The 27,593-nt window shown below is 41.4% G+C and overlaps 2 protein-coding genes across 11 annotated transcripts in view; one reads left to right on the top strand and one right to left on the bottom strand.

Moving 5' to 3' along the window:
• Window positions 1-27,593, top strand: part of SMPX (small muscle protein X-linked) — a 112,183-nt gene that overhangs the window by 7,083 nt on the left and 77,507 nt on the right. The window contains exons 2-4 of the mRNA XM_084844038.1: window positions 72-1,335; window positions 26,746-26,895; window positions 27,455-27,546. The gene's annotated coding sequence lies outside the window, so the exon portion shown is untranslated. The remainder of the gene's footprint in view (window positions 1-71; window positions 1,336-26,745; window positions 26,896-27,454; window positions 27,547-27,593) is intronic.
• Window positions 2,312-27,593, bottom strand: part of MBTPS2 (membrane bound transcription factor peptidase, site 2) — a 45,933-nt gene continuing 20,651 nt past the window's right edge. For 5 of the 10 annotated variants that reach the window (XR_014789164.1, XR_014789163.1, XR_014789162.1 and 2 more), the window contains 6 exons: window positions 24,820-25,000; window positions 21,507-21,601; window positions 17,162-17,357; window positions 15,746-15,821; window positions 9,786-13,936; window positions 2,312-6,888 (listed from right to left, as the gene is read on the bottom strand). Coding sequence is in view for 1 of the 10 variants with exons in the window: in XM_084844032.1 (XP_084700158.1) it covers window positions 13,714-13,936; window positions 15,746-15,821; window positions 17,162-17,357; window positions 21,507-21,601; window positions 24,820-25,000 (771 nt within the window). In the remaining 9 variants the exon portion in view is untranslated. The other 5 variants (XR_014789160.1, XR_014789159.1, XR_014789165.1 and 2 more) reach the window with 5 other exon arrangements.

Here is a 27,593-nt window from a genome sequence, read left to right on the forward strand (position 1 = left end):
AACATCACTGATAGGTGTGCCGTTTTGCATGTGGACTTTTGTGTCTACAATGTTCTTTCCCATATATGTAGCATGCCTTCTGCAGTCCCCTATGCCAGAGGTGCAAAAATGAGGAGCCAGATAGAAGAAACCTGTTTCTTCCTGATTTCTGCAGCATCCGAGGGGCTAGTTGCCATGGATAATCCTTTTAGGTACCCCTGGATACTGCCTGCCTGGCTTATCCTACACCTGCCATGTGAACAGACAGGGATTCAAGGTAAGATCTGCATAGGTAGCCAGTAGATCTTGAATATGCTGGAAAAAAGATATTTGATACCAAAAAAGCCTTCTGTGCAGAAATGCTTCAGGCTGTGTGAATCATTCACCCTGCAAACTGACAGCAGCGCATTGTTTAAGGACAGTTCGGTTGGAAGTTCCTTTGTGCATAATCAATATGCCAGAAGTTTGACAAGTTTTTACATGCTCTCAAAGCTAAACCGATCATCTCTTAACAGCTGTAGCCTTTTATTTAATATGCCTTTAGAATGACATAGTACACCAGTTGTTTTAGATCTTATAACTTGCTATAAGCACAATTAACAGCCTAATTACTGTATATAAATGTATATATAAATTATAATTTATGGAAGCAGAACTAATCACTTTAAGGTTACAGTTTAAAAGATGGGTAAAATTGTGCTCCATGACCTAGAGAAAAGCATCAAGTCCCCACTCATAGCAGACAGGTCTCTCCTATGCATTGCCTCTGCATATTAGTTATGGCTCTGACAATGCAGGTTTTTACATGAGAAGTGCCATCTGCTTAAGCATGTTGAGAGACGTCTTTATTAATGTTGTCAATGCTACATATTTGTTTAAATACATACAAACTTAGACTATGGCAAGAGACAAAGAGACAACGAAATTAGGTATTTTGGTCTGGGGGGGGTTAAACTTAGATTTATAGCATTTTCAATGCAATGCATTTTCAATGCAAAATTTCCTGAGGATAAGATATGAAATCCTTAAGAACCCAACCCTCATACCGTCCGAGCCCTTCCTACCAAATGCCAGCTGGAAAGTCGTCGGACGCTGCTTGAAGATGCGTAGATTTGGATGTTATTACAATGCAGGTGCTTTAGTTTACAGGTTTTTCTCCTCTGGCTGCACAGTCTTATTTGATGATTGTGGGTTTAGAGTTTCACACAGCACTTTGGCTGCTATCTTTCAGCAGAAATCCTTTTTACAGATGTTTAACACTTCCAGTGGAAGAATAGTCTTCAGTGGAGGAACAGCCAAGAAGTATCTACTTTTTCTTTTATGTTCAATCTGACGCAGTAATGAACAACGTAAGAGGTATGTTGGGTCCTTCTAGGCCATAGCCGGCTTTATGAATCATAACGTTCACTTTGGCTTGAGCATGAAAAACAATAAAAGAGCTAGCATAAATATGGAAGATTGGTTTAATGTTCTCCTGTAATGTGACCCAATCCCATCTACTTTTGCTGCTAGTAGGGAACAGGGCAAGAATACACTATTCCAGTGATGCCTTAGACAAATTCAGATTGCTCTTGACACGCAAATTACAGTAGCACAAAAATCAGTCACTAATCAAAGGATGCAATTAAACAAAAGTGTGTAATTGTGTTAAGTTGAAATAAATTAAACTGAGCACTCTGAGAGGTCTGAATTAAATCTACCCCTAGATTCCTCCTTAAGCCATTCTCTTCCTCCTGTTTTAGCTTGGGATAGATAGGCTCTGTCAGGGTGGACACTGAGCCCATAGAATCCCAGAGTAGTTCTGATTCTGAGGAAGAGCAGTCGTTCCTGGGAGAGGAGCGCGCTCCTCTTTCCCAGGGCCCACAGCTGATGGAGATTCCTCCCACCAGCATTCCTAGATTAGATAGCAGTCCAGGGAGTAACTGAGCACAGGAAGTAGACTTAGTAGATGTGCGACGCCGACACAGAGAGCGGCGTCAAATGGAGGGCGCAGAAAAGAGGCGTAGTGCCCGGTTGGCGCGCAAACAACGGCTGCACCCAGAGGATCCAAAGGAAAAGGGGAGGGACTCTCCCTAGTCCTTAAGTTCAGGGGTCTGCCAGTAATTCCTTTTCAAACGGGGACCAACTGTTCCAACTTAGAGCATAGGTACTGTGCTGCTCAGATCTAGTTGCAAAAGGTAGAGTTGTTAAGTTATAAAAGAAAAATAAAGCTTTGAAAGGAATCCCTTTGTCTGTGTCTGGACTTGGCTACTGGATTAGACTGAGAGAGGCCTCCAAAGAGCCCTTGACAGGCTCAATAGAAGCAGTATCAGCCTAAATTATGCGTTAGCAGTGCTGAAAAATTGTATATAGGAGCAAATTTGAATTTCATAGAAACAAGCATCATTGAATCACGCTCAGATGTGGCAAGCCACAATAGCAGAGGGGGAAAGATGGCTAGAAGGGAAACGTTATTCAGTAGTACATCTACGTCTCTGGAAAGACACCCATAACATAACATAACTTTGGGAGTTTAATGACTCCTGAAATCAGTTACAAGTTCTAATGAAGATTTCAAGTGGCGTTCAAGCTGTAGGTTATTCAGTGCACCTCACCAGGACTATGAGAGCAACGAGGCATCATTTTCCTTTCCCTTGCTAGAGGCCCAGAGACAGCCAGGCAAAGGTGTTTCTTTTGCAGAGGAGGATGAGTGGTTAGGTTAGAAGTTTCTTACCAACCTTACTGTTTTCACTATAGCTTGGTTTGAGGACACAGAAATGTTGTTCTGAGGATAAAATGGAGAGGAGGATAAAGTAAGCCGCCTTGGGGTCCTTGCAATAGGAAAAAAGGCAGGATATAAATGCAATAAAATAAATAAAAATGAAAGGGGAACAATGATCAGTCATGAATGGCAGCAGCATCATAGCCTTGTCTGCAGCTTTGTGCTTACTATTTTTAAAAAGTTATTAATGTAAACCACATGGACTCTGGCTCTTTTTTTCTGTATGAGTCCACCATTTATGATTTTCTTCTTAACTCATGCTCTTGGAGATAGATTTCTTTTTCTTCTCTCCATGGAACCATCATTAACCATTCTATGATACCTTGAGAAAACAATAATCAGTAATGGCAACGTTCAAGTATATGACCTAACTTTCCATATTAGAATAAGAACAACTTATCTGGCTGTTAACTAGTTTTCACTAGAAGCTTATGATAATTCAAGTTAGTGGCCTCAGTGAAACAAAGCAGAACAAAACAGACAATGGCCCAGAAGAAATTATTTTCTCATACTTATCTAGTGCCATCATGCCCCTTGGTAGCAGAGTCTGGTGCAATAACAGATAATGTTCCTGGTATTTCTGCAGACAAAAGCACCTCCCTTATCATGGTTTTGCTGTGCTGCGTTGGGCTGGGCTGTTCCTCAGCACTGGCAAGGCAGTACTGAGGGTGGCTGATGCCTTGGCACAGAAGATGGGAATAGTACTTAATCCCAGCATCCAATCCTATGCCATCTTTGATACTCTCTTTACACCCCTGAGTGATGAACAATTCGTTACAGGGTTTAGATTCCTTTGAATCGGACAAAACACTGGAGATTTATGATAGCTTTGTCCCTGAACTGCTCAGTTTGTTCGTACATATAATGCTACTAATCAAATTCCTAAAGTAGACAGCAGAACTATTCCTCTTGCATCAGGGTCCCAAAAAGAGCAACTGTACAATGTAGCATCTTGAAGTGCAGTTGCTGTCTTTGGGACCCTGATCTGTAAATCAGATTTCAAACCATCCTTATCTATAATGCTATCCCAAACTTCTCCACACAATCTTTCTGCCATCATTTCCCAATACATGTGATCCTTGCTCCCACAGTTCTACCACCTACAGCATCCTTCCCCAACCTGGTGCCCTCCAGATGTTTTTGACTGTAACTCCTGGCATTGGCTGCTGGGGACTGTAGTTTTCTGATCTCTTAATTCACCCATTTTCTTGCTCCTTATTCCAAAACGTAACTATTGCATTGGGTCACTATCCTTTTCATCTTCCATTCTTCCCCTCCCTGTTCGTTAGCTTTTGTCAATCCTTCTTCGCCTTCTCTCTGTTGTCTTCTGTCAACATTTAGACTGTAAGCTCTCTGGGTCAAAGGTCTGCCTTTTTGTTGTTTCTGTGTAAAGTGTCGCATACATTGATGAGACTGCATAAATAATGAAACAGGCAAATATTGAGATTTGCATCTCTGTCAGCTTTATTTCCACTGAAGGAGTCCTTATATGTCTAGAAACTTGAAGGTGGTGGCTACAATCCAACTGCATAGTTAAGTGTACATCTTACTGAAATCAATGAGACCTACATTCACAGACTATGACATTGTCTTAAGACTGTCTACTTTTACCGCAGACCACATATCCGCATATTAGCTGGAGCAGATCATTTGTGTAATTGCTTTTAAAAGTTTGACCAACTACTGTATATACCATGGATAAAGACAGACAATACTTTTGTGGTAGTTCAATCTATGGCATCTCCAGTTAAAAAGGTAGTAGGTGATGGGAAAAATATCAGCCCCATGACCTTAGAGAATAGACAGAATGGCTAGATAGAGCAGTGACTCAGTAGAAAGCAACTTTATATATTTATATGGAGCAAATTCTTAGCCACACAAATGCTCTTACTCAAATACTTATTTCCCCTGTCAAGATGAGCCACAAGATTGTACTTCAGTCTCTTGCCAAGGTGGCTAACATATCATATAAGATCCTCGTGCCAAAATGCTTCTGTATTTTATTTTCTATGTTTAATGTGGTAATTCTGGATAATAGGAAAGCATTCAGAGGATGTATTGTATGGTCTGGACCTACACCTAAAACTTAAGAGGAGGCAGCTTTTTTAGAATTCAAAGCATACTGGGGTGTTAGGAATTTTTATTTTTTTAATTATCCCACTTTCTCTCTGCTTACAAAGGTGTGAAAAGTAGCAAACATAATCCAAGGAACAACAGTATTCCACCTCATTAAAATCACAAAATTCATCACAGAACAATAAGTACAAACATAAGAAGAAAAACATAGGAAGTCAAACAACAAATAATACTTAAATAGCAACAGAGTCAAAAGCTTGCTGAAGAAGAAGTATTTAAGGAACACTAGTAAAGAAGATAATCTAAGTTCTTGGGGCAGGGAGTTTTACATATCACAGAAAAAGCAGGGTTTTTTTTATTCTTGTATATTCAGCTTACTAAAATATGCCGTAATCCAGACAAATAATTTCCTAATGGAGCTATCAGGAAAAGAGGCAAGATGATCACTCTGTGGATGTATATCTGATGAGTCACCAACTGCAAGCATCTTGTTACAGTGATAAAATGGCTTATTACTTTCCCACCTAAAAGACACAAATGCTTGATAATACAAGAAGAGCTATGCTGAATCAGATCAAAGACCTGTTTAGTCCACCATTCTATCCACATAATGGCCAACCAGCTTACAAATAAAATAGATATACATTAATAAATTGGCAATAATAGCTTTATCAGTGTATAGCAAGTCTTCAGAATCCTTCTCGTAGTTCAGTTGCTGTCAGTTGGCCCTGTGGTGATGAGGGGACAGTTCAGGTAGAAGAGGGTCTGATGGCTTCTTCGCCTGCCTCTCGTGCTTTCCTGATCCTTCCCAAAAGCCAGTTGGTGTGAGACAGACTAGCCTCTTCCCAGCACTGGTCCAACTGGAGGAGGCTGTAAGGTCTTGTTTGTCTCCCACTCTCCTGGTTCCTTCATGCAGGGCCTTTGGTGTCAATGGGACCTGTGGGGAGGGGGCACAGTCTTAACTCAGAGAGGACCTTGATGGTAGGAATGAAATCCTTCAGTCCACTCTATTAATATCTGCACTATTCCAGACATTAACAGATATTCCAGATAGTCTGCACTATTCCAAGGTTAACTATATGTTAATATAGGGTGGTGATTGGTGTCTTTTCAAACAAGTTTCTAAGCTACAGACCTAAGGAAAACTTTGGGCAAGAGCCACATATGGGCCCTAAAGCACTAGTAACTTTCTAAAGACTGGAAAGTTCTTTCTAAAGATTGAACTTTCTAATTCAATCATTTTATTCCTTTCAGCCTCTATAAATGCTTCCTGGGGACATCAACATGTATACCACCACCACCCCTTTACAAAAGGAGTACAAAAGTTGTATCCTGCTTCTAGCAAGATTAACACAAAAGGAGATGGGATTGCCCATTTAACTGGTCAATCACTTTCAGGGATGCTTAGTTGTTCTCTTAACTACTTCTATGCGAATGGTCCTTGCGGGGGGGGGGGGGGACACAATGTAGAAACAGAGTATTGAAAACGAATCAGTTACCTTGATTAATTTGTGCCAACTTTCTGTGGAAATGTAATTTAAGCCCTGGCTGTTGTAGCCTGGTAGTCTCCAACTCCATATTCAAATCTAGTCCATCTATCTCTCAAAACCAGGCAATACAGTATTTTTTACTCTTGCCATCCTCAGCAAGCCTTTCCAATAAATAAAGAAATGTATGTTTTCATCAGTGTAATAGGGAGGCCCATGGGACATGTTCTTGTTAACCACCTTAAAATTTGTCACAGGACCTCATATTGTCATGATTTGCATCAACTCTCCATTGTGAAACTACTGTCAAAATCTCACTCCAGGGTGCTTCCAGATGAGGTTTAGAGTGCAATTGCCCTGCCTCACATTCATGGAATTTTATGGGGAGTCCACACAAACATAGGATCATGCTGTAAATATGCCCAAAGATACAGTACAGAGAGGACAAGTTTCACCTATGACATTCTTACCATTTATGCATAGTTTAATTTCAGTTTCAGCATTTCACATTTATTCCAGAGCAGTATGTCTCCTTTCTGGACTCCTCTAGCTGAGTGATACATATGGGAGCAGACAGTACCAAAGCTGGAAAAGCAGTTTTAAATCTTGCATTATTCAAAGTATGTCAACTGCTTAGTGAAACTAGTTAATTATTAAAACTTTCTTTGGACAGCTGGTTAGTGCTGGGGGCCAGGAGAACAATTACATTCTATCAGCAGCAGACATAGTTTCTTTTATGTGAGTTACAAGGTCAAATATCTGAGATTATTAGAGAAGTCAAGAGACACCGCTTCAAAATGTCCTTTGTCTGCAAAACCCTCTATGAATCAAAGAAAGTTGACTTTGCTTTTCAGAAAAGCAGCAATCCCATCACAAATGGCAGAACAAAATACAGATCTTTTTTGATTTTCTCTCAAACTATTGGAGCTGGGTTTTTTGAAAATCTTCTCTTTTAACTATTTGACTTTCACCACTGAACAAAAACAACTGGGCAGAAGCACCACCACCAAAACAGAATAGCTGTAGTTTAAGCCAATATTAGAATGCGTCTTGAAAATTACCTTAAAACTTATACAGGAGTAATTGAAAATTCTTAGCTTAATACTTAAGCTACTGCTGGAGAAGTAACTTCTGGAGAAGGAACTTCAACACCCCACTTTAAAAAAGCTCATTTTTTTTTTTCAAAAATAACTTTGTTTAAATAAGTTATATTAATTAGAAGTAAGTAGTTTTAGAATAATATGCTGTTAAGTATTGAATGCATGCATATTTACTAGATTACTGCTAATCTGAGCTCACGTAGAATCATAGAATATTAGGGTTGGAAGGGGTCTACAAGGCCATCGAGTCCAACCCCCCACTCAATGCAGGAATCCAGGTCAGAACATCCCCGACAGATGTCTGTCCAGCCTCATCTTGAATGCCTCCAGTGTGGGAGAGCCCACTACCTCCCTAGGTCATTGGTTCCATTGTCGTATTGCTCTTAACAGTCAGGAAGTTTTTCCTGATGTTCAGCCAGAATCGGGCTTCCTGTCACTTGAGCCCATTATTCCGTGTCCTGCACTCTGGGATGATCGAGAAGAGATCCTGGCCTTCCTCTCTGTGACAACCTTTCAAGTACTTGAAGAGTGCTGTCATATCTCCCCCAGTCTTCTCTTCTCAAGGCTAAACATGCCCAGTTCTTTCAGTCTCTCTTCATAGGGCTTTGTTTCCCGTGCCCTGATCATCTTTGTTGCCCTCCTCTGAACCCTCTCCAGTTTGTCTGCATCCTTCTTAAAGTGTGGTGCCCAGAACTGGACACAGAACTCCAGATGAGGCCTAACCAGCGCTGAGTAGAGGGGGACTAGTACTTCCCGGAATTTGGAAGCTACACTTCTATTAATGGAGCCCAAAATAGCATTGGCCTTTTTTGCAGCCACATCACATTGTTGGCTCATATTCAGCTTGTGATCTACAACATTTCCAAGATCCTTCTCACTTGTAGTGTTGTTGAGCCACATATCCCCCATCTTGTAACTGTGCATTTGGTTTCTTTTTCCTAGGTGCAGAACTTGGCATTTTTCCCTATTAAATGTCATTCTGTTGTTTTCTGCCCAGCGCTCCAGTCTATTAAGATCACTTTGAATTTTGTTTCTGTCTTCCAAGGTATAGCTATCCCGCCCAATTTTGTGTCATCTGCAAATTTGATCAGCATTCCCTGCACCTCCTCCTCCAAGTCATTAATAAAAATGTGGAAGAGCACTGGGCCTGGGACTGAGCCCTGCGGTACCCCACTCGTTACCTCTCCCCAGTTTGAGAGGATCCCATTGATAAGCACTCTTTAAGTCCAATTCTGTAGCCAACTGTGGATCCACCGGATCATTGTTTCATCTAGCCCACTTTGAGCTAGTTTGCTCCTCAGGATATCATGGGGCACTTTGTCGAAAGCTTTGCTGAAGTCGAGGTATATTATGTCTACAGCATTCCCACAGTCCACAAGGGAAGTTACCTGATCAAAAAATGAGATCAGATTCGTCTGGCAGGGTTTGTTCTTGACAAATCCATGTTGGGTTTGCGTAATCACTGCATTGTTTTCAAGGTGCTTACAGATGGATTGCTTTATCATCTGCTCCAGAATTTTCCCAGGGATTGATGTGAGACTGACTGGTCTGTAGTTCCCAGGTTCCGCCTTTTTACCCTTTTTGAAGATAGGAACAACATTAGCCCTCCTCCAGTCATCTGGTACTTCACCTGTCCTCCATGATTTCTCAAAGAGAACAGACAGTGGTTCTGAGAGTTCTTCTGCCAGTTCCTTTATGACTCTGGGATGCAGTTCATCTGGCCCTGGAGATTTGAACTCATTCATAGTAATTAGGTGTTCCTTGACCATACGCCTATCAATCTCAAGCTGCAATCCTGCCCCTTCAGACTGCCCCTTTGCCGGGGGGGGGGGGTCATAGACCCTCTTTTGGGAGAAGACTGAGCCAAAGTAGGAATTGAGCACTTCTGCCTTTTCTTTGTCATCTGTTATCATTTTGCCATCCTTATTTAATAGCTGAACCACCATTTCTTTCTTCTTTTACTTTGCTTGTTTGTTGCTTTTAGCATCCCTCGCTAACCTCAGCTTGATCTCAGCTTTAGCCTTCCTGACACCATTCCTGCAATTTTGTGCTACCTGCCTATACTCTTCCCTTGTTGCTTGGCCTTCTTTCCACTTCCTATGTGTGTGCTTTTTGTGAAGCCACATTGGCTTCTTCTGTTGTCTTCCACCTTTTTTTCTTGTTGGAATTGTTTGTAATCGCACCTTGAGAATTTCCTTTTTTAAAAACTTCCATCCATCTTGGACTCCTTTTCTTATTAGAGTCGTGTGCCATGTGACTTTACTTATCATTGTTCTGAGATTATTAAAATCAGCTTTCCTAAAATCCAGGGTATGTGTTTGGCTACACTCAGCTTTTGCTTCCTTTAGAACCATGAACTAGGGATGTATGAAATGTACTTACTGTTCTGATCCGGGGCGTCCACGGTGGGGGGGAGGCACTCTGTCCCTCCCCCCGGAATCCTCCCTGGCTGGGGCCGCCTACAGCCGGTTTCCGGCCGCTGCCACGCTGCTGTGGCCGCCATTTGCGCCCCTGCTCTTTGCCGTGATAGGCTACATAAGTATTTACGTAGCCTATCACACCAAAAGGCAGCCACGCAAATGGCGGCCACAACGACACACAAATGGCCGCCGTATCCGCCACTGCATCGGTCGGTCCTGGGGGGGATTTCGGGGTGGGAGGCTGTTCCTCCATGGACTCCAGGGTGGGGGGCGGATTCCAAAGAATCTGGCCTCGCTGGAGTCCGTGGCAGATTTCTCCAACATCCCTACCATGAACTCAAGTATAACATGGTCGCTTTCCCCCAGAGTTCCTGTAACTGCTATTTTACCCACTAACTGCTACTTTACCCACATCTTCAACTTATTCAAGCATTTTGTGTGAGTTTTATATAGTCAAGTAATTGTGCTATTAGGGCACCACACATGTGTCTATAACATCCTGATTTGCCATTTACATCACAGTTCTATACATGTCTACTCAGAAATAAGCCCCGTTCAGTTCAATGGGGCTTACTGTCAGGTAAATGATTACAGGATAGCAGCCTAAGATGCTAAAAATCAAATTGGAGTTCAAGAGCTCTCACTACACTCTATTTCTTCCGTATAGAGAGAAACCAGTAAGCCAGAAGTCATAACATTATCAAGAATAACCATAAACTTTTTTTGACCATCAATTGCTATCTTAGACCTGGTCTCAATATTACTTTTTAGCAGCAAGCAGTGTGTAGTTGAATTCCCCAGCCTACCTTCCATTCATACCAACAGGACTTGCATGTGTGTGTTGTTTTTTGTAAGCTGTTAACTACAGACCCAGACATTTGGTATTCCCTCAAAACCTATATCAATGTTTTGTGTTAAGTTTTTTTCCATAAACTCCAGATTCTGTGACACCACCCACTAGTGTGTGTTGATATATCCCACCAGGGTTCCTAGCTAACACCCCAAAAGATCCAACACTGCTATACCAGTACCAACACCTATACCAAAGTTTTGTGCTACTTTTGTAATGTTTTGTGAAACAGAGTCCAAGCTTTGTACTACCACCTATTACTGTATAATGACACATCCAGTTGGGGTTCCTATATATATATTAGTGTTGAGTGATGTAGCAGGAACTAGCACTTCATCTCCAAGCAGTGCCACCTGTTTGTGTGGGTTCCCTTCCTGAGCTCGCTGGATCTGAAGCTGTTCTAAAGGGCATACTCACTACATACATTTTCGATTAGAACAGGGGTGGGGAAGAGTTTTGGAGTGGGGGGCCAATTGACCACCACTCAGCCTTTTACAGGCCCGATGTCAGGATACGAAATTCCAGGGTTCACAGTTAACAGAGATACACTCTGCCATTACCATTACCATTACCAAGAAGCTTCTTTTGGCTCACTGGAGAACGAGGGATCTAAGACAAAGCTCAGGGTGAATCATTCTCTGACAAACATTACTACAATACCATCTTGTTCATATTACAAGTTGAGCAATTTGTTCTTGTGACCAAACTGATAATCAATTGTCCTGAGACTTTAGACATACTTGAGCCTACTGATACCATTTCTACCACTGTGCTGGACTGTGGCCCTGGTAATCAGACTTTCCAAGTGCCACCGTTAGACCTTGCTGAGCAATTTGTCCAGCCATAAAACTGTCAACATTAAGGTCTATAGATAAGTAACATTTTTGCAAACTCAGCATGCAACATTTGTAGAAAAGTGCTCCCAACTACAATTTATTTTGTAACCTAGTGCAGGGAAAGCATTTAATTATATTTTATTAGTTTTATTATAATTTATTTTATTTTAATTATTTATTTCTATGGTTGCATTCATTACAATCACATCATTCTATAGAAATAAACATGTTAACTCTATATTCATTTGAAGACTTAACAGTAGGATTCGTCACTTAAGTAGTAATTGTGCAGTGCAATCCTAAGCATGTCTACTTAAAATAAATTTATATATATCCCATTGAAATCAATGAGGCTTATTCCCTATTAAGCGTGCTTAGGAACTTCAGCCTAAATTATATACAACCTCTCTGAATATCAAACACTTTTCCATCTGATACAGATTTTTACAATGAAGTATAAATTTGCAATGGTACTTTTTTAAAAGATTTTATATTTAAATTTATATTCTACTTCTATGCCATGACACATTCAAGGAGGCTTCAAACCAATTATTAACTTATAAGCATACCCTGTGCATTTCTTGGGCTATAATCAAGTGTTTGCTTCATGCAGATCATGGTCAAATCATCATCTGACTAAAGCAAACACTTTAAAATGCAAATATAAATGGATAAGAAAAAACAACTTTAAAGATATTCTGAGTAGTCAGCATATCAATTCACTTCAAACAGAGACAGTAAGAGAATGGTCAGATTTTGAATGCAATCCATAACTTCTTAGCAGGGAGCTACCTTTTCTCAACTAGGAGTAAGAACATTTCCCATAAAAGCTATGGAAAACGCCTATCCATACCCAACCTCCTTTCTGTGAAAGGAAAACCCGTGCATGCATACAGCTTTGAACCACGTATTTTAAGCACAAAATGGGGGCCCAGTATTTCTCTCACAAACATTTCAGACCCGGAAGAGCAGCTTGTAGCCATATCTCGGCTCCCACATAGTTGGGGGAACACTCAAGAGGCACCTCAGTGTCACGATATAGGAAACAATGTCTAACCATACTCATTTAGTAAGACAACACCACAGTAGAACACAATACAGACACTGGAAACATAAGCAGTATCTACATTAAATGTGAAAAGAGGGAGGATAACAAATGAAGACAAATTTTGATAGGATTCGTAATAACCCTATTGTATACATGAAGGGTAAGTTTCAGCTTTGAACAACAAGCAAAATGCAGTCATCCTCTTACTCACGAAAGGAAATACATGGTACATGGTCTGACTTTACTGAAGGCGCAGTCCCATGCATGTTTAGACACAAAAAATCCTACTGGCTGGGGAATGCTGGGAGTTGCAGGACTTTTTTCTGTCTAAACATGCATAGGATTGTGCCTTAAGTCTCATACAGGATTGTTTCAAGGGCAGGAATGACTGCAGGGAAATTCAAGCTATCATTTGAACATATAATTATCTTCCAGAAAGTTCTTAATGAAACATGCAACACAAATAATTCCCTAACAACATGATTTTGGGTGGAGTTTTTGCCTGCTTCCCAATTACATCTCAAAAGATACTAGAGCTTTTTACCGATATCATAGATAGGCTAAGTATGGCCTGTAGACCGCATCCAATTTATCATGACTTTACTTCTGCTAAAGCTTCTCCATGGGCCTAAGAACAAGAAGTCCGTGACTGCATGGGTCAAGAGAAAGGCTTTAGGAGATCCTGGCAGCTTTTAGACAACTGGATAATAAAACTGGAGGCAAGCCAGCTAGAATATGTGTGCCATTTTCATGTTGTCATCTTTTTCCTCAAGATCTGTGGGTAGAAATTACCCCAGGTGAAAGTTGTTCTGGAATCCAAACTGAGAAAGGAACAGATAAAGAGCAAAGTGACTCTCCTGGTTGGACAGTGGTGAGGCGCGCTGTAGAGATTCAGTTCACTGCATTAAGAACACATGGCAAATCCCCACCCCACACCCCATATACAAGCTGTCGGTGTTGAATGATGATCCTGTTTGGAAATCTAAATAAGCCGAGTCTTACTCTAATCCTTTTTCATTGCAGTTCTTACAAATATTGTTTTTAAACAATGTTCTTTTAGCTCACAATCGTCAAGTCTTGAATTACTTACAACTCAAAGGAGAGTCATCTTTCCTGCTAGAATATAAATTATCAGATGTCAACATTGGCTAATATGCTATCGTGCTGTCACAACCCAGAGTCCGAGTGCCACATTGGCAGCCAAAAGTGTGCTGCCAGCAAGCAAAACTAAGAAGCCGACAAGCTCCCTGTTTTGCTTTTCGACAACTAGCTTGCTAAGAGTAGCTTCCAGGAAAGAGTTTAATATCCATTGACCATCCAAAGCAAAGCAGGGGACTGCATTAATTACAGCCAGCGCTCCAGAGAGTGAAATTAAGTATCTAGTTAAAATTAGTTAAGGGGCATGAACAAGGGCATACCTTAAACATATGTATACAATGCAGTAATTTCTAAACTTCTAAAACATAATATTTCAACTACATTAACACAAAGTGTATGCACTGCCCACATTAGTGTTATACTGGTAGCGGAGCAAATTAAAAAAAAAAATCCCAGGTTGTGCCAGCCACACAATATATGATCCTTCTATATAAGGTAAAGCATTCACTCCCTTCTGTCGCCCATGCTTTTAAAAATGTAAACAATAGACCTTATCTCACTCCCACTTTATTCATACACATGTGCTTCATCACATCTAGTTTGCCATACATTTATGCACACCTTTGTGTGCATACATTTTATTCAGATTAGCCTAGAGGAGAGAGCAGGGTGCACTTCTGTCTTGCGGATGGAAACAATCAAACCAAAACCTAAGTTCTGGCCACAGCTTTTGTAAATCCACAACACAGTTATGATCATCAAAAGCACAGTCATCTGGCCACTGCAGAATTTACAGCCAAAGCTAAACACCATTCCAATGCATGCAAGAAAATTTAAATATTGTTCAGATTACTGTGCTTATCTGCAAAGTGTGATGAAGCAAGTGAACAGGTATAATTTGTTATACACCTAAGCTCTATGTAGCACAGACCCAAGAGGCTGCTCTACTTGGCAGTGGTTGGGATATTGCAAGACTGTCCATCACAGATGTAGCCTTTCTGTATGGGAACTTACTAGTTAAAGAACAACTATGAATGTATCCAACCATGCTATTAAGGCTTCAATTTCAATATACACTTTACCAGCTAGAGTGACTGGCTGAGTGTATACTGAAACTGAAGCCTTTCTAACATCGAAAGAGGTTAATTACATTCAAATAATCAGGTCTGAGTAGCTTTGCCAGTGGCTTAGTACAAATCCAACATGTTGAATCCTTGGGCATGTCTACAAACTTCCAAACACTTTGCCTGGCGCATAGTACTAAAGCAAATGTACAAAGCAACAAAAAAGGAGCCATATGTTTTTGCACAACATTCTTTCATGTGGATTGTGTGCCACCCATGAAGACACCCCGACACAGTTCTCCAATCAACAGTGCTTCCAACTGCAGAGTCCTCTTACTTTTCTTATCTGTTCATCACTTTGGAAAAAGGTCTGGCTGCACCGGCAGCTTTGCACATATCATCGAACAAGCAGAGGTGGCAGGCAACTATATGGGCAGAACTGAAACCTAGCCTGCTTATAGTGGTGATGACAGTCAGGATTGAAATCTGGACAACACAAAACATTCTGATACATAAAAAAGAAATTATTATAGGAAAACCTCACCTTTTTTTGAATGGAGAACAAAGATTCTCATTTCCAAACACAGTTTTGTTGTATGGAGAGTGTAACTGGATTTGACCCTCCACTGACCTGAACCAAATTACCCTATAGCTATACATGTTTTGCTTATATTGTGAGTGTGGATGATATGGGGCAGATAAGAGAGATGTGTGCAACATAGCTAGGTATATTCATAATTAGGTATACAAGCATGGGGGAGCAAAATGGCAGAACACAAGCCTTGCAGGACTCTCCTCATGCCTCAAAGTAGGCCTTTAAGTTCACCATCTGCTAAAGTGGTGCTGCTTAAAGCAGAAGGCTTTGAAATTGACCAGTGACACCCAGCTATCAGCCAAGGTCCACAACGTAGATAAGAATAGGCTGTAAAACACACACAAAATTGTTGTAGTCCTCAGAGATCCTCTTATGCATTAGAGATACACATAGTGTCTTCTCTAAAAGCCCACACGAATATCAAAGGATACTTGCAAAATGTTTCCGTTACCACAGGCAGGTCCATACTGAGGAAGCTGTGTCGAGGTACAAAACTGCTGAGGCTCACTTAAATAAAAAAAAGTGGGTTATAAGCTTGCTATGAAAGTGAAGAGCATTTCAACACCACTCATTTCTGATAACTTGTTCGTGGGAAAAACAACTTTTGCTTTTCCTCCACACTATTGTCAAGACATTTAAGTATTATTAAGACTGTAAGACATCTCTCTTCATTGGCTATATGGTCTGTACTTTGTGCTATGTACTTTGTGAGAACATCTAAACACATGATGCACCTGTGGTTACTTTGCAGTTGAATATCTGTAGTCTCTGAGAATGGGCTCTGCAGCTAATACTCTTATTTGAAGAACCACAGACGTGATTATGACAGTAGAAGAGGAAGTAACAAACAGGAAATGGATTCCAACTGCTCAGTGCACTAATGTTCCTAATTACATGTTGCTGGAGTTTTACTTCTCAAGTTAGGCAGGACTGTCTACAAGTGCAATGCAACTGTAAGAACCTGAAAGTTTAAAGAGGAACTACTATTTTTTCTTATTACTGAGTTCTGATAAAGCACTATCTCTGCTCTTAAGGGATTTGTTTTTAAGTCTAAAGGTATGCTGTGAAAATAGTTTAAGATTCAATTTTAATGTTTAAGTGTTCAAGGAAGTCTGATTAAGAATACCATTTTCTGTCAGAGTTACAGCTCAGTTTCTTGAGTCAAACTTTACCAAAATATTAGGATTTAAATAAATGACAGAAGAACATTAAACATGGCTAGCCTATAGATGTCAAATGGAAGTGTGATGTGAAGACAATTTTATTTAAACAACTGATGGTAATATTTTACACCTGAGCCAGCAGCTTCTAAACATTTTACTACTACTACTACTGCTACTACTACTACTACTTCTTCTTCTTCTTCTTAGGGCCAGTGATCAGTGTACACATATCTAAGTAAAAAATAGATTTTCTGCCAATGAAGCATGCTCAGAAAATAAGGCCAATGTCTCCTTAAAATATTTTTTTTTAAATGGAAGCTGTGGCTCTAATTTTTCCAGGTTGCCACATCCAAGATTTTGTTTTTAAACAGACATGCACCTAATTCTACACCCAAGCTTCCTTCATAACTGACATGGTAGGTATATATTTTGTCATTGCATATGCACATATCTAATGCCAAAAGTAAGTCAGCCTGGCCATTGTGCAACATAGAACTTTATTATTCCTGCCACTGCAGAGAGCAGTAAGGACTGGCACATCACATAGCTTTTAGCATCGTTGAAGGAGATAAAAGGCTGAATTCAAGAGAAGCCTCATCAGCAAACCTGCAAACAAGTTGTCCCATGAATGTTATTTCCTTCAATTATCCATTTTTATTTAAATCTTCCCCAACTCATACACACCTGTATACTGGAGATGCAGTGGATGCCCAACGAAGAGCATATCGACCTGAGGAGGATGCTTCACCCGGATGAGTCTGGTCTGATTTTCCAAAGATGGTGTCACACACAGACTTGGAACAAAGTCCTTCTGGCAATCCATATTACTTCGGCAAAACTGACTAGCCTCAATAGCTTTCCGTGCTGGCAGACAGGCGTACTGGACCCAAAGTTTTAAATAAATATTGAATTAGGCTATGGACATTCACAGACAAACTTTACTTTATGTGTCTTTGTAAAACAGAAAGCTGCACTTATCAAAACAGCAAGTTAGATGGAGGATGGGTAAGGCAGTCTTCCAGTTATTCTAATTTTGACATGTGCATGTAATATCCCATATTTTGACACTTGCTCTAAGCCAGACTTTCACAACAACACCCTCCAGATCTTCTGGCCGACAGCTCCCATCATTCCTCACAACTGGCTATGCTGGATAGGGATGATGGGAGTTGTAGTCATCTGGAGGGTGCCAGGTTGAGTAAGGTTGCTGTAAGCCAGGGGTAGGCAACCTCAGGTCCGTGGTCCAAATACAGCCCCATCTATCAATTGTTTGGTGGTTTCCCAGCTTTTGTGCATTTTCCCAGCTTTTTTCTCCATTCTAAAAAAATGGTTGATATGCCTCTTCTAAGGCTTAGTTAGGGGCAATAAGAGCTGCAAGCTAAAATCTGCTGCTATTTTGGTGGATTTGGCCCCACCCCTTTTGCCTTTGGCCACACCCACCAATGGAATGTGGCCCCTGAGAGCTTCTCTGAAATTGAATTTGGCCCTCCGGCTGAAAGAGCTTCCCCACCCCTGCTCTAAGCTATAGGTATACACAGCCTTCTGTCATTAACCTTCTGTTGACAGCTGGGATCAAACACACCCCATCAACATGGGGGGGTGAGGCGGGGCGGCAGGGAATCACAAGACTTGTGTCTCCATTTTCCAGTTAGATCTCAATCATGATAAGGTATGAATAGCCATGTCATGTTTCGGGGGGGGTGGGATATGTATTTATTCTTATGGTTTTGGAGTTCAATTCTATCCTTATTGGAATGACTAGGACAACTTAAAAAATTGAAGAAGGCACTGGGGGGGGGGGGGAATGCTGTTTAAAGTTCTTAGTTACTTGCCACCAGCCAAATAATTAATACAAAAGTCTGGCTCTGGTGGGCACACTGAAAACCAACAAAACCAGAAATTCCCCCAGTGTTCCTTGCCCACAAATCCTGACATGTAAACAGCAGCATTTTTTTCATTTTCAAGAAGATATGACACTTATTAGTTATGTACCAAAGAAATGAATGCGATTCTCCTTTCTTCAGTGCATAAACATGTAGCAATTTCAGACAACAAATCCAAGCTTGAGATCATTCATTACCGTAATAACACTAAAGGTGTTGTATTCACCTGTGACCATATGGTCTCAGGTGAATATATGTCTAAACATTTATGTCTAAACATTTTAAAAAATGTATTAACGTTTGTATGCTACCCCAAAACAGGAAGTTATCTGAGTGGCTTCTATAATAATAAAAGAGGATGTGTGTATGTCTGTCAGCACTAGACACTTGACACTTTGCATGCAAACTAAGGGAGGGCCTAGGGCTGTAAAACGTATGGTTAATTTGTTCTTAAAGTGTATTAATCAATTTTAATTAATTTAAAATGTCTGTATATTTGAAGCCTGTAGTATCATCTTCAGTCACTAGGTGGCAGACTTCCCTAACTAGCTCATAACTTTGTCATTGATACAGTTTGAACCCAGGCGGTAGTAGTCTGAGAGACAGTTATTCAACTGCTCCACCCCCTACTATGGGGCAGCCACACCTCAGGGAATGGAGTGGGCACACCTGTCCCTTAGGGGCTATAAGGGTGTAACATGGCAGAGGCCATGGGCAGGCATGGCTCCACTCAAACGGGTGGGCACAGTATGTCCAACTTTGCCAGTTGCGTAACTTTGCTTGAAGGCTTCACTGTATCAAACTAAGGGTTTGAAGCACTACAAATAAGGTCTGTTCACCAGTAAATCTAAAAACAAATGGTAGCCAATGGTGTGTTTTTTCTCCCCCAAATATAGTGAGCATTGCATGTTTAAATCCTATATTGTTTCGAAGCTGAATAACCCACATTGGTGTGAGCCCAAAAAAAGGTCTCTTCCTAGCAGACTTCGGTCTAGAATTGATCAAACCCTGGTACGTGAAGAGAAGCAGCCTCGGAACTGATTGCGCCTGCCACTGTTAACACCAAGAGAAGATAAGGGATATCTCTGCGGTCAATTCAATGACAAAAAATTGCAACAACCATCATGTTTTGTCTGTCCAACTCATGCATTTTTAAATGTGATTGCTGCTCAGGTAGTATTTACTATGACTGCAAGGTCTGTGAGATTTGTTGCTGCTACCAGTAATTCACTACTCATTTCATTTCATTTTTTCTTTTCATTTCATTTATATCCCGCCTTTTTTCCTCTTGCAAGGAACCCAAGGCAGCTTACATTATCCTCCTCCTCTCCGTTTTATCCTCACAACAGCAACCCTGTGAGGTGGGTTGGGCTGAGAGTCTGTGACTGGCCCAAAGTCACCCAGTGAGCTTCCATGGCCGAGTGGGGACTAGAACCTGGATCTCCTGGCTCCCAGTCCAACATTCTAGCCACTACACCACGCTGGCTCTCATAGTTATTGCACTGTTATACTTGTCTAACTTCATTGTTTTATTGGAAAAGGACGGTCTCAATAAAGGATTTTTAAAAACAACAACAACTGCAAATGGCTTCATAGAATCATAAAATAGTAGGGTTGGAAGGGGCCTACAAGGCCATCAAGTCCAACCCCCTGCTCAATGCAGGAATCCAAGTCAGAGCATCCCTGACAGATGGCTGCCCAGCCTCATCTTGAATGCCTCCAGTGTGGGAGAGCCCACAACCTTCCCAGGTAATTGGTTCCATTGTCATATTGCTCTAACAGTCAGGACGTTTTTCCTGATGTTCAGCCGGACTCTGGCTTCCTGTAACTTGACCCGATTATTCTGTGTCCTGCCTTCTGGGATGATCGAGAAGAGATCCTGGCCTTCCTCTCTGTGACAACCTTCCAAGTACTTGATCATATCTCCCCTCAGTCTTCTCTTCTCAAGGCTAAACATGCCCAGTTCTTTCAGTCTCTCTTCATAGGGCTTTGTTTCCAGTGCCCTTATCATCTTTGTTGCCCTCCTCTGAACCCTCTCCAGCTTGTCTGCATCCTTCTTAAAGTGCAGTGCCCAGAACTGGACACAGTACTCCAGATGAGGCCTAACCAGTGCTGAGTAGATGGGGACTAGTACTTCCCAGGATTTGGAAGCTATGCTTCTATTAATGCAGCCCAAAATAGCATTTGCCTTTTTTGCAGCTACATCACATTGTTGGCTCTTATTTAGCTTGTGAACTACACAAGCTGAATATGAGCATCATAACTTCCACCAAGTATTTTATTGTACGGCTTTCTTGGGATACATGTGATTACTATAGTCATTTTTTCTATTGACGGACGGTTAATGTTGTTCAATATCTAGATGCAGGAAAGGATTCAAATAATGATGTACACACCGGATCTTTGTCTGCTGAATGGACTAATATTTATATGCACTACAGCCATGCAAGATTGGAGATACAGATAACTATCCAGTGACAGAGCCTCATGTACGCAAGCAGGGATTTTATCCCTCTCAGCCCCAGTAGAACAAGTTACCCTACTTGCTTCTGGAGCTCCATCTGCCATAGCTAGCTGCAGCACCTCCATGCGCACATAGGGCTCAGGACCACAGCAATAAAAGATACTGCAGTGTTTGCTTTTTCCAGCTGTTGCACCAACTCAATATTTTAAAAATTAATGATCAGGGGTCTACAATTTTTGGCTGGTCTTACCGGTCAAGCCAAAAACCATAGTTGTGCCTGCCCCCTAGACCTTCTTCAGGAAAGGCCAGTGGGGACAGTGGCTGCTCAGGCAATGCTGTTCGGAGGCACCAGAGTGCCTCTGATCAGCACCGCCTAACATGCATACTAGCCTTCCCTGATGTGGCCTGTCAGAGCAATCCAAGGAGGAGGGCAGGGGAGAACATCCTGGCTTAAAGTGTGGCGCTGAGAATTTGATCTCCAGCATTTAGGCTTATTGCTTCAATCTCTCAACTTCACAGACTGTGCCACAAGCACAGTGTGTGTACCACTGTATTAATATTTCAGATACATTTTAAAATACATTTCAAAAGTCTGAAACCAACAGTTCAACCAACATTGTGCTGTATGCTAAACATACACATTTATGCTGCTCAAGTCTGACAGCTTGCATAAATAATTTACCAGGTGACTGTTCAGATTATTACTGTATGAAAAGCAGACATCTGTGAGGCTGTTATTGCTACAACACTCAACAGTACCATCAAGTCTTCTAAAGCCTGAAAAGGAATGAAACTCGTGATTAGATTTTCAGAGATCACAAGGTGCTCAATTTGTAATTCTTGAACCAAAGGACACGCCACCACCACCACCCTGGAAAAAAGAAAAGGCACAATTCCCAGTGACAGCTTGATGTAGCTACAAACAGTGCCATCATTGCATGGTGCGACTATTTCTCCCATGCACATTTGAAAAAAAAAAATTTTTGGCCCAAACAAACACATAGCTTAGTCTGAATGTTGAAAGAAACTTGGCTATCAAGGGTACTAAGACCTATTTTTAGGTTGGATTAGTCACAAAGTTGCACTAACCTCATTTAAAACAGACCAGCTTGAGATCTCGTTGGCGCCTCTAGAGCCAATTCCTATATTCTAAAATGGTTCAACTGATTTAACAGTCATCCCGACAAGAGCCTTAGGGACTGCAATTTTAAGCTGCGTTGAAGACCCAGAAAGGGAGATTTCCAGTACCTTTACAAAATTACAGTTCCCAAGGGCTACTGGCAAAAAACACAGTTAAGGAACAATCCTATGCATGTTTAGGGAGAAAAAATTCCCCATGCTAGCTGGGGAATGCTGGGAGTTGTAGGACTTTTTTTCTGTCTAAACATGCATAGGATTGCATCCTTAAACTAGCTTAAATCCAGCTAGTGAGGAAGATGTAGATGTAGTCATTGCTAATTCAAACCAAGTTTTATCAATGCACATTAAATATACATCAGATGTTGATAACAGATTTGTCCAATAGGAGCTTTTATGATTTACAACAGTAGAAAAATATAACATAACAACATTAAAACATAACAATTCTTCACAATTTAAAATAAAAATACTCAATTTAGCCCCAGCATATGCTACAGGACTGTGAAGGCGGTGTTGCTACAATGTATAACTATTCCATCTCCCTCTCCAGGTGTCCTGACTGGTTCCAGATTCAAGTGTTTGTATCTTGCATTTGGCAAATGAGACAGATTACACTAAACGCACTACAGAGTTACAAGGTGACACCAACTTATGCACAGTTTTCCAGAGTAAACTGCTCCATCCAAGTATTTCAATAGATGGTGTCAACAAGATGTCAAATAAAGAAGTGTGTTTCCCAGGTCTATCCTGGGTGATCCCACTGAGGTGAACTGGGTAACACATTTAAATAGTAGGCAAAAAACTTTATGGATGCTTTGATATTAAATGGCACTACTAATCAATTTAAGGCTCGGCTGGGAACGCTTTGTCTACTTTATACTGTGATCAAGAAAGGCAGCATGTAGCAAGGGAAAACACATTGTTTAAGCTGCTCAATAATTATAATACGGCTTGCTTTGCACGTCACGATAACCCACAGGTTGTTTAAACCGTGGGTTGTCGGGGCAGCATGGGAGAAAGCAAGTGTGCTAGCTCTCTCGTACTCGCTGCTTCGACTGCATCCAATTTCTCAAACAACCCAAGAATGCACTGTTCCTGGGTTGTTTGATGTAACATCTGAACCCAGAACCCTGGGTTGTTTAGTGACAAACAAGCCAGAGTGTGAACCCATCATTTGTTGTTGGTTAAAACTCTGGGTTGTTTGTCCCTCAACAACCCAGAGTCCCAGGTTTGGATGTCACATCAAAGAACCCAGGAATGGGTGAGCAGGCCGGAGGCAATGCACTCGCTCCCTTGTGGCCCCGATAATTCATGAGTTAAACAAACCATGAATTGCCATTATGCATAAACCAGATTTAAGTGTTGGCACCAATATTGTTAGAGCCCCATTCTGCAATGTATTTAACATAATAGTTAAGCCGACTTATCTAAAAACAAATTATTTTATCCAAGAGATAAAAGAAACTACCAGTACAGTCCTACTCAGAAATTAGTTCCATTGTTTTCAATGGGACTTACTCCCAGGTAAGTTGCAGCCTAAGACCCACAGAAGGATGCGTACAGACACAAAACAATTAAGTAGAAAGGTAGAATAGGTAGAACAACAGTTAGAAAGAGAAGAGAGACTAAACTAATCATGCACATTCTGCATCTGATTCTATAGCAGGCCTCACTAAGGATAAATCAGGAGACATAATTGTGATATGGAATATAGGATTGGTGGCTAAGAACAGAAAAAGTTGGACAAAAAGAAAGCAAGAGGAATCAGAATGAGCGACAGCCTTTTGCTGGTATTTTGCCACCACGGCTTTGTCTACTTTTACATCATAGAACAGAGACTGCTATCATCTTTACACTCTGAGGTGTCGGCACTGTTCTGACTTTCTCTACTAAGGGATAGAGAACAATTAGTGGGATGTTATTTTGCGCAGTTCAAGAAAGAGATCCAGCCTCATGACCTGATGTTACGAGCTGCTGCTCTGAGACAACCTGAAGATTGCCACCACAACTTGTGCTTAGCCACAGAGAACTAACTTCAGCAACGTTGCAGATATAGCTGCCACCCTTGAAGCTGTCATGGCACAGATGAAGGGTGGGAAAGGCCCAGAAACAGCCTTTTATGTGGCATCCTAAGAAACTATGTAGGAGGCCTGCAAGCCTGGGAACACTCTGCAAGTTCACACCATTATTTCACAGCAGTAATGCTTCCTGTGATAAGCAGGCCAGAGGAAGATGTGTCTGCCCCATTTACCAAGGCAAAAACTACTTTTTCAGGTCCAGAGTGAGGACTGTAGTTTGTGCTGCAGCAGCTAAAGCATATCCATAGGACTGGATTACCCATACTCATCAGTCTAACAGTTATGTGGTTTAAGTACAGATTAACCGCACATCCAAAGCAGGAATGTGCTATACACGCAGAATATACACAGTTGTCATGCTATAATCAATCTGAACTGGGGCAGTCAACCGATTAAATAAATATAATTAATCATGAGTTTGGGTGATTAAGCAATTAGTTAATTAATTCTGCATAAAGGAAGGCAAAGTGAAAAATATTCTAAAGAAAAGGCATACTTTGTTTTAAAAAAACAATTCACACATGTGATTCACATATGTGTTACACCAGTCATCATTTCAGAAGAGGCATTCCACATTCTCACACACAGGAGGGAATGCCTCATATAAGTTTGTGCTTCCTCATATTCAGTTTACATGAAATTGTATTAAAAATTAATTTCTTCTAAAAAATCTTCTAACCTATTAACCAGGAAAATCTTTTTAGTCAATTAAGACATCAAACAATCCTTAAAATAACCATAAAGATATAAATATATATTGTGTAGAAAGAACTATACCTCTAGATGGGAAACTCAGCTGTTGTAGTACTGATGCCTTTATGCAATAGCCTGTTTGTGGCTTCAGAGAAATCTTTCCCAGGCAGGAATTCCAGTCCTCCACGCTATGAACTGAGCAGTCTTGCAGACTGGTGACAAGATCACCAACAAAAAGGCCTCTAGGCCCATTAGCAGGAGAGTCCTAAAAACAAGAAAATACTGAATTGAGAAACACACGTGCACACTGTCCTGAATAGTGCCTGGATCTTTTTTATAAGCCATATTCACACATGATGTTAAACCACAATTGAGCACCTGTCGTATCTGCTGCCAAGTCCCTGTACCTGCTCTGATTGCGACTGCAATCCCGATTGTGGTAGAAGCCCTTTAAAAAATTATTTTTCTCTTCTTTCTTCTTCTTCTTTTTTTTTTTACACAAAAGCAGGGCTGGGAATTGTGGTTTGGGTTGGGTTTTTTTTGCATTTTCCCAGCCCCGTGGAATGTGCGCAAATGGCCCCCTTTTCCAATTCTTCTTTTAATCAGTTATGCATAGTTGCGCGCTTGAGCAAGTGAGGCTATTCAACATATAGGGGCTTGCCTTGGCTGGACCCTTGTATGATTGAGCTGTCCAACGTATAGGGCAACGCTAGACTGGTTTGGCAGCTGTGGACAGTTGACAGGTGGGGAAATGGGGTGTAGATCACCCCCTTAGCAGGGTTATCACCAGGTTTCAAAGGATTGCCCAGACCCTTGAGGGTGCCATGCTAAGAATCCCCACTTCCCCGAGTCCCCAGCATGTGGCTTTAGGAGTGATCTAGGGTCCACCCCCTTTCGTCACTCCCATCTGCAGCAGGTACTGCTGTGGTTACTGCAAGAGGGTTTCCCTAAACTCTAAGGCCAGATATACACCCCACCTGAGTAGTTATACCCCGACAATAGGGCATCTTCCTAATGGCTGCATTGTCTCCCAAAACTTCCTTTTCTTTTAAAAAAAACAGCATTCCGTCTGTGCACCTGCACATGGGCGAATTAACGGGCATTGGTTGAATACAATTTTTTACTGACTGGTGCTGCTTAAGCAATGGGTGTTGTTTGCTCGTAACCAGTTATTTCCTATGTGTGCTTGATGTTACCAAGCAATAAACTGTTTGAGTTTGCTCAGCTTCTGTCCATTCAATCTCTGCACAGGAATGATGCAGGGCATATACGAATGCGCCGCTCTAGGTGGTGCAAGTTTGTGTCTCGGTGTCTTTCACCGCCTTTCAGCATCCTGTTGCAAAATGGCTACTCAGCTTGTTGCCTATTGCAAGATGCCAAGGTGGAAGTGCTTTTGGAATCACTGCTCCAAAGCAGCCAGGCAGAGTACTTAATGAGCAGTTCAGGTCTGCTCACCATTCACAGTCTTTGGAATGTGCCCAGATGTCTGACAGCTGCTGACTATCCCCGGACACCCATCCATGCCAGAAACAAATTTAAGACCATAAAGGCATCTTTTTTTGAGGCCCTGGAAGAGTATTCTGGACACCTCCCAGACATGGTTGTCCACAGTATTATTCCAGTCTGCACAAGCCGTGGGTCTGGGCTGGCCAGCCAGCCAAGCTGGATGGAGAGGCACCCTGCAAGTGAGTACCTGTTCTTCTCCTAGCAGTAGGGTCATTTAATACAGTAATAAATAGTGCAGTATAGTTCTGTGCTGATTAGTGTGAAGGAAACTATCGTATTAACCCTTTGGGTCATACATACCAATACGCTCATCACTGGGCAGGATGTTACTGAGAAAAATTTAAAATATGTACATGCACGTGCAATGACAAATGGATCCAGATGCCACTGTATGCTATACCGATGGCCTACCTAATGTAGCATTTCATAACCCAAGAAGTAGCATCCTGCTGAATGACAGGACAATACTGCTGTAAATATGTAACCACCTTCTGCACCCCACAGGTCTTCGGACACAGAGACAGAGTGCTGAACCACCAGGGGAGGGGGAAGATGAGGATGCACCTGCAGAGCAGGAAACACAGGAAGAGGAAACCACAGTGGTGGAGTCATGAGAGGATGAAGAGCAAGGTGTTTCCTCTCAACCTTGTGAAGGTTAGCAAGAACACAGGCAGAATCCAAATAGCTAGTATCACTGGTTCCTATATTCTGTACTGTACATGTATGCAGTTAGACAGTCTTCTGGAGGTGATTGTAGAGCACTGGTGGTGAATCGTAGAGCAGGGCTTTCTTCCCAAGAGAGGACTCCAAAACTAGAGAGACCAGGGGTGTGCAGTTATATATATGGTTTGAAATGTGCAGCTCTCAATCAATACCATTATGTACATGAAAATGCATTTAGCAGGAAAAGTGGTATTAGGAATAAAGACTTTGCTTCACTTTTCTTCAGAAGTACCAGTACTCTAAAGGATTTCTCACTGGCAGCATGGGTGAATCCACTCATTGTTACTCTCTAAACACAGAACATGAAGGACATTTGCCTGGAACTTCATCCTGCAGTACCAAGACGGTTACTGATGAACTACTTGTTGCCTCCGTGGCACTACAAGCCTCTGTGACTAGGGCCACTATGTATTGCTGCTCCTGCTGAAGGGATCTGTGTCTACAGCCAGGAAGCAGTACATTGATTATTTTCTTACACTTTCTTTCCCAGTGTGCGCCATGGAGAAACGGATATTACAGCTGGAAAGGCATGTTTACCACAAATCTAAGAAGACCTGCTGAGAAGAAGAGGAAGCTACTGAGGTGGGGATATAGATTAAGTGTGGTAAATCTTTTAGTGTTTCTCTCTA

This window comes from Heloderma suspectum, chromosome 3 (assembly GCF_057233095.1).
Source record: "Heloderma suspectum isolate Gila_16-S chromosome 3, 16-S_ref, whole genome shotgun sequence".
Lineage (NCBI taxonomy): Eukaryota > Metazoa > Chordata > Lepidosauria > Squamata > Helodermatidae > Heloderma > Heloderma suspectum.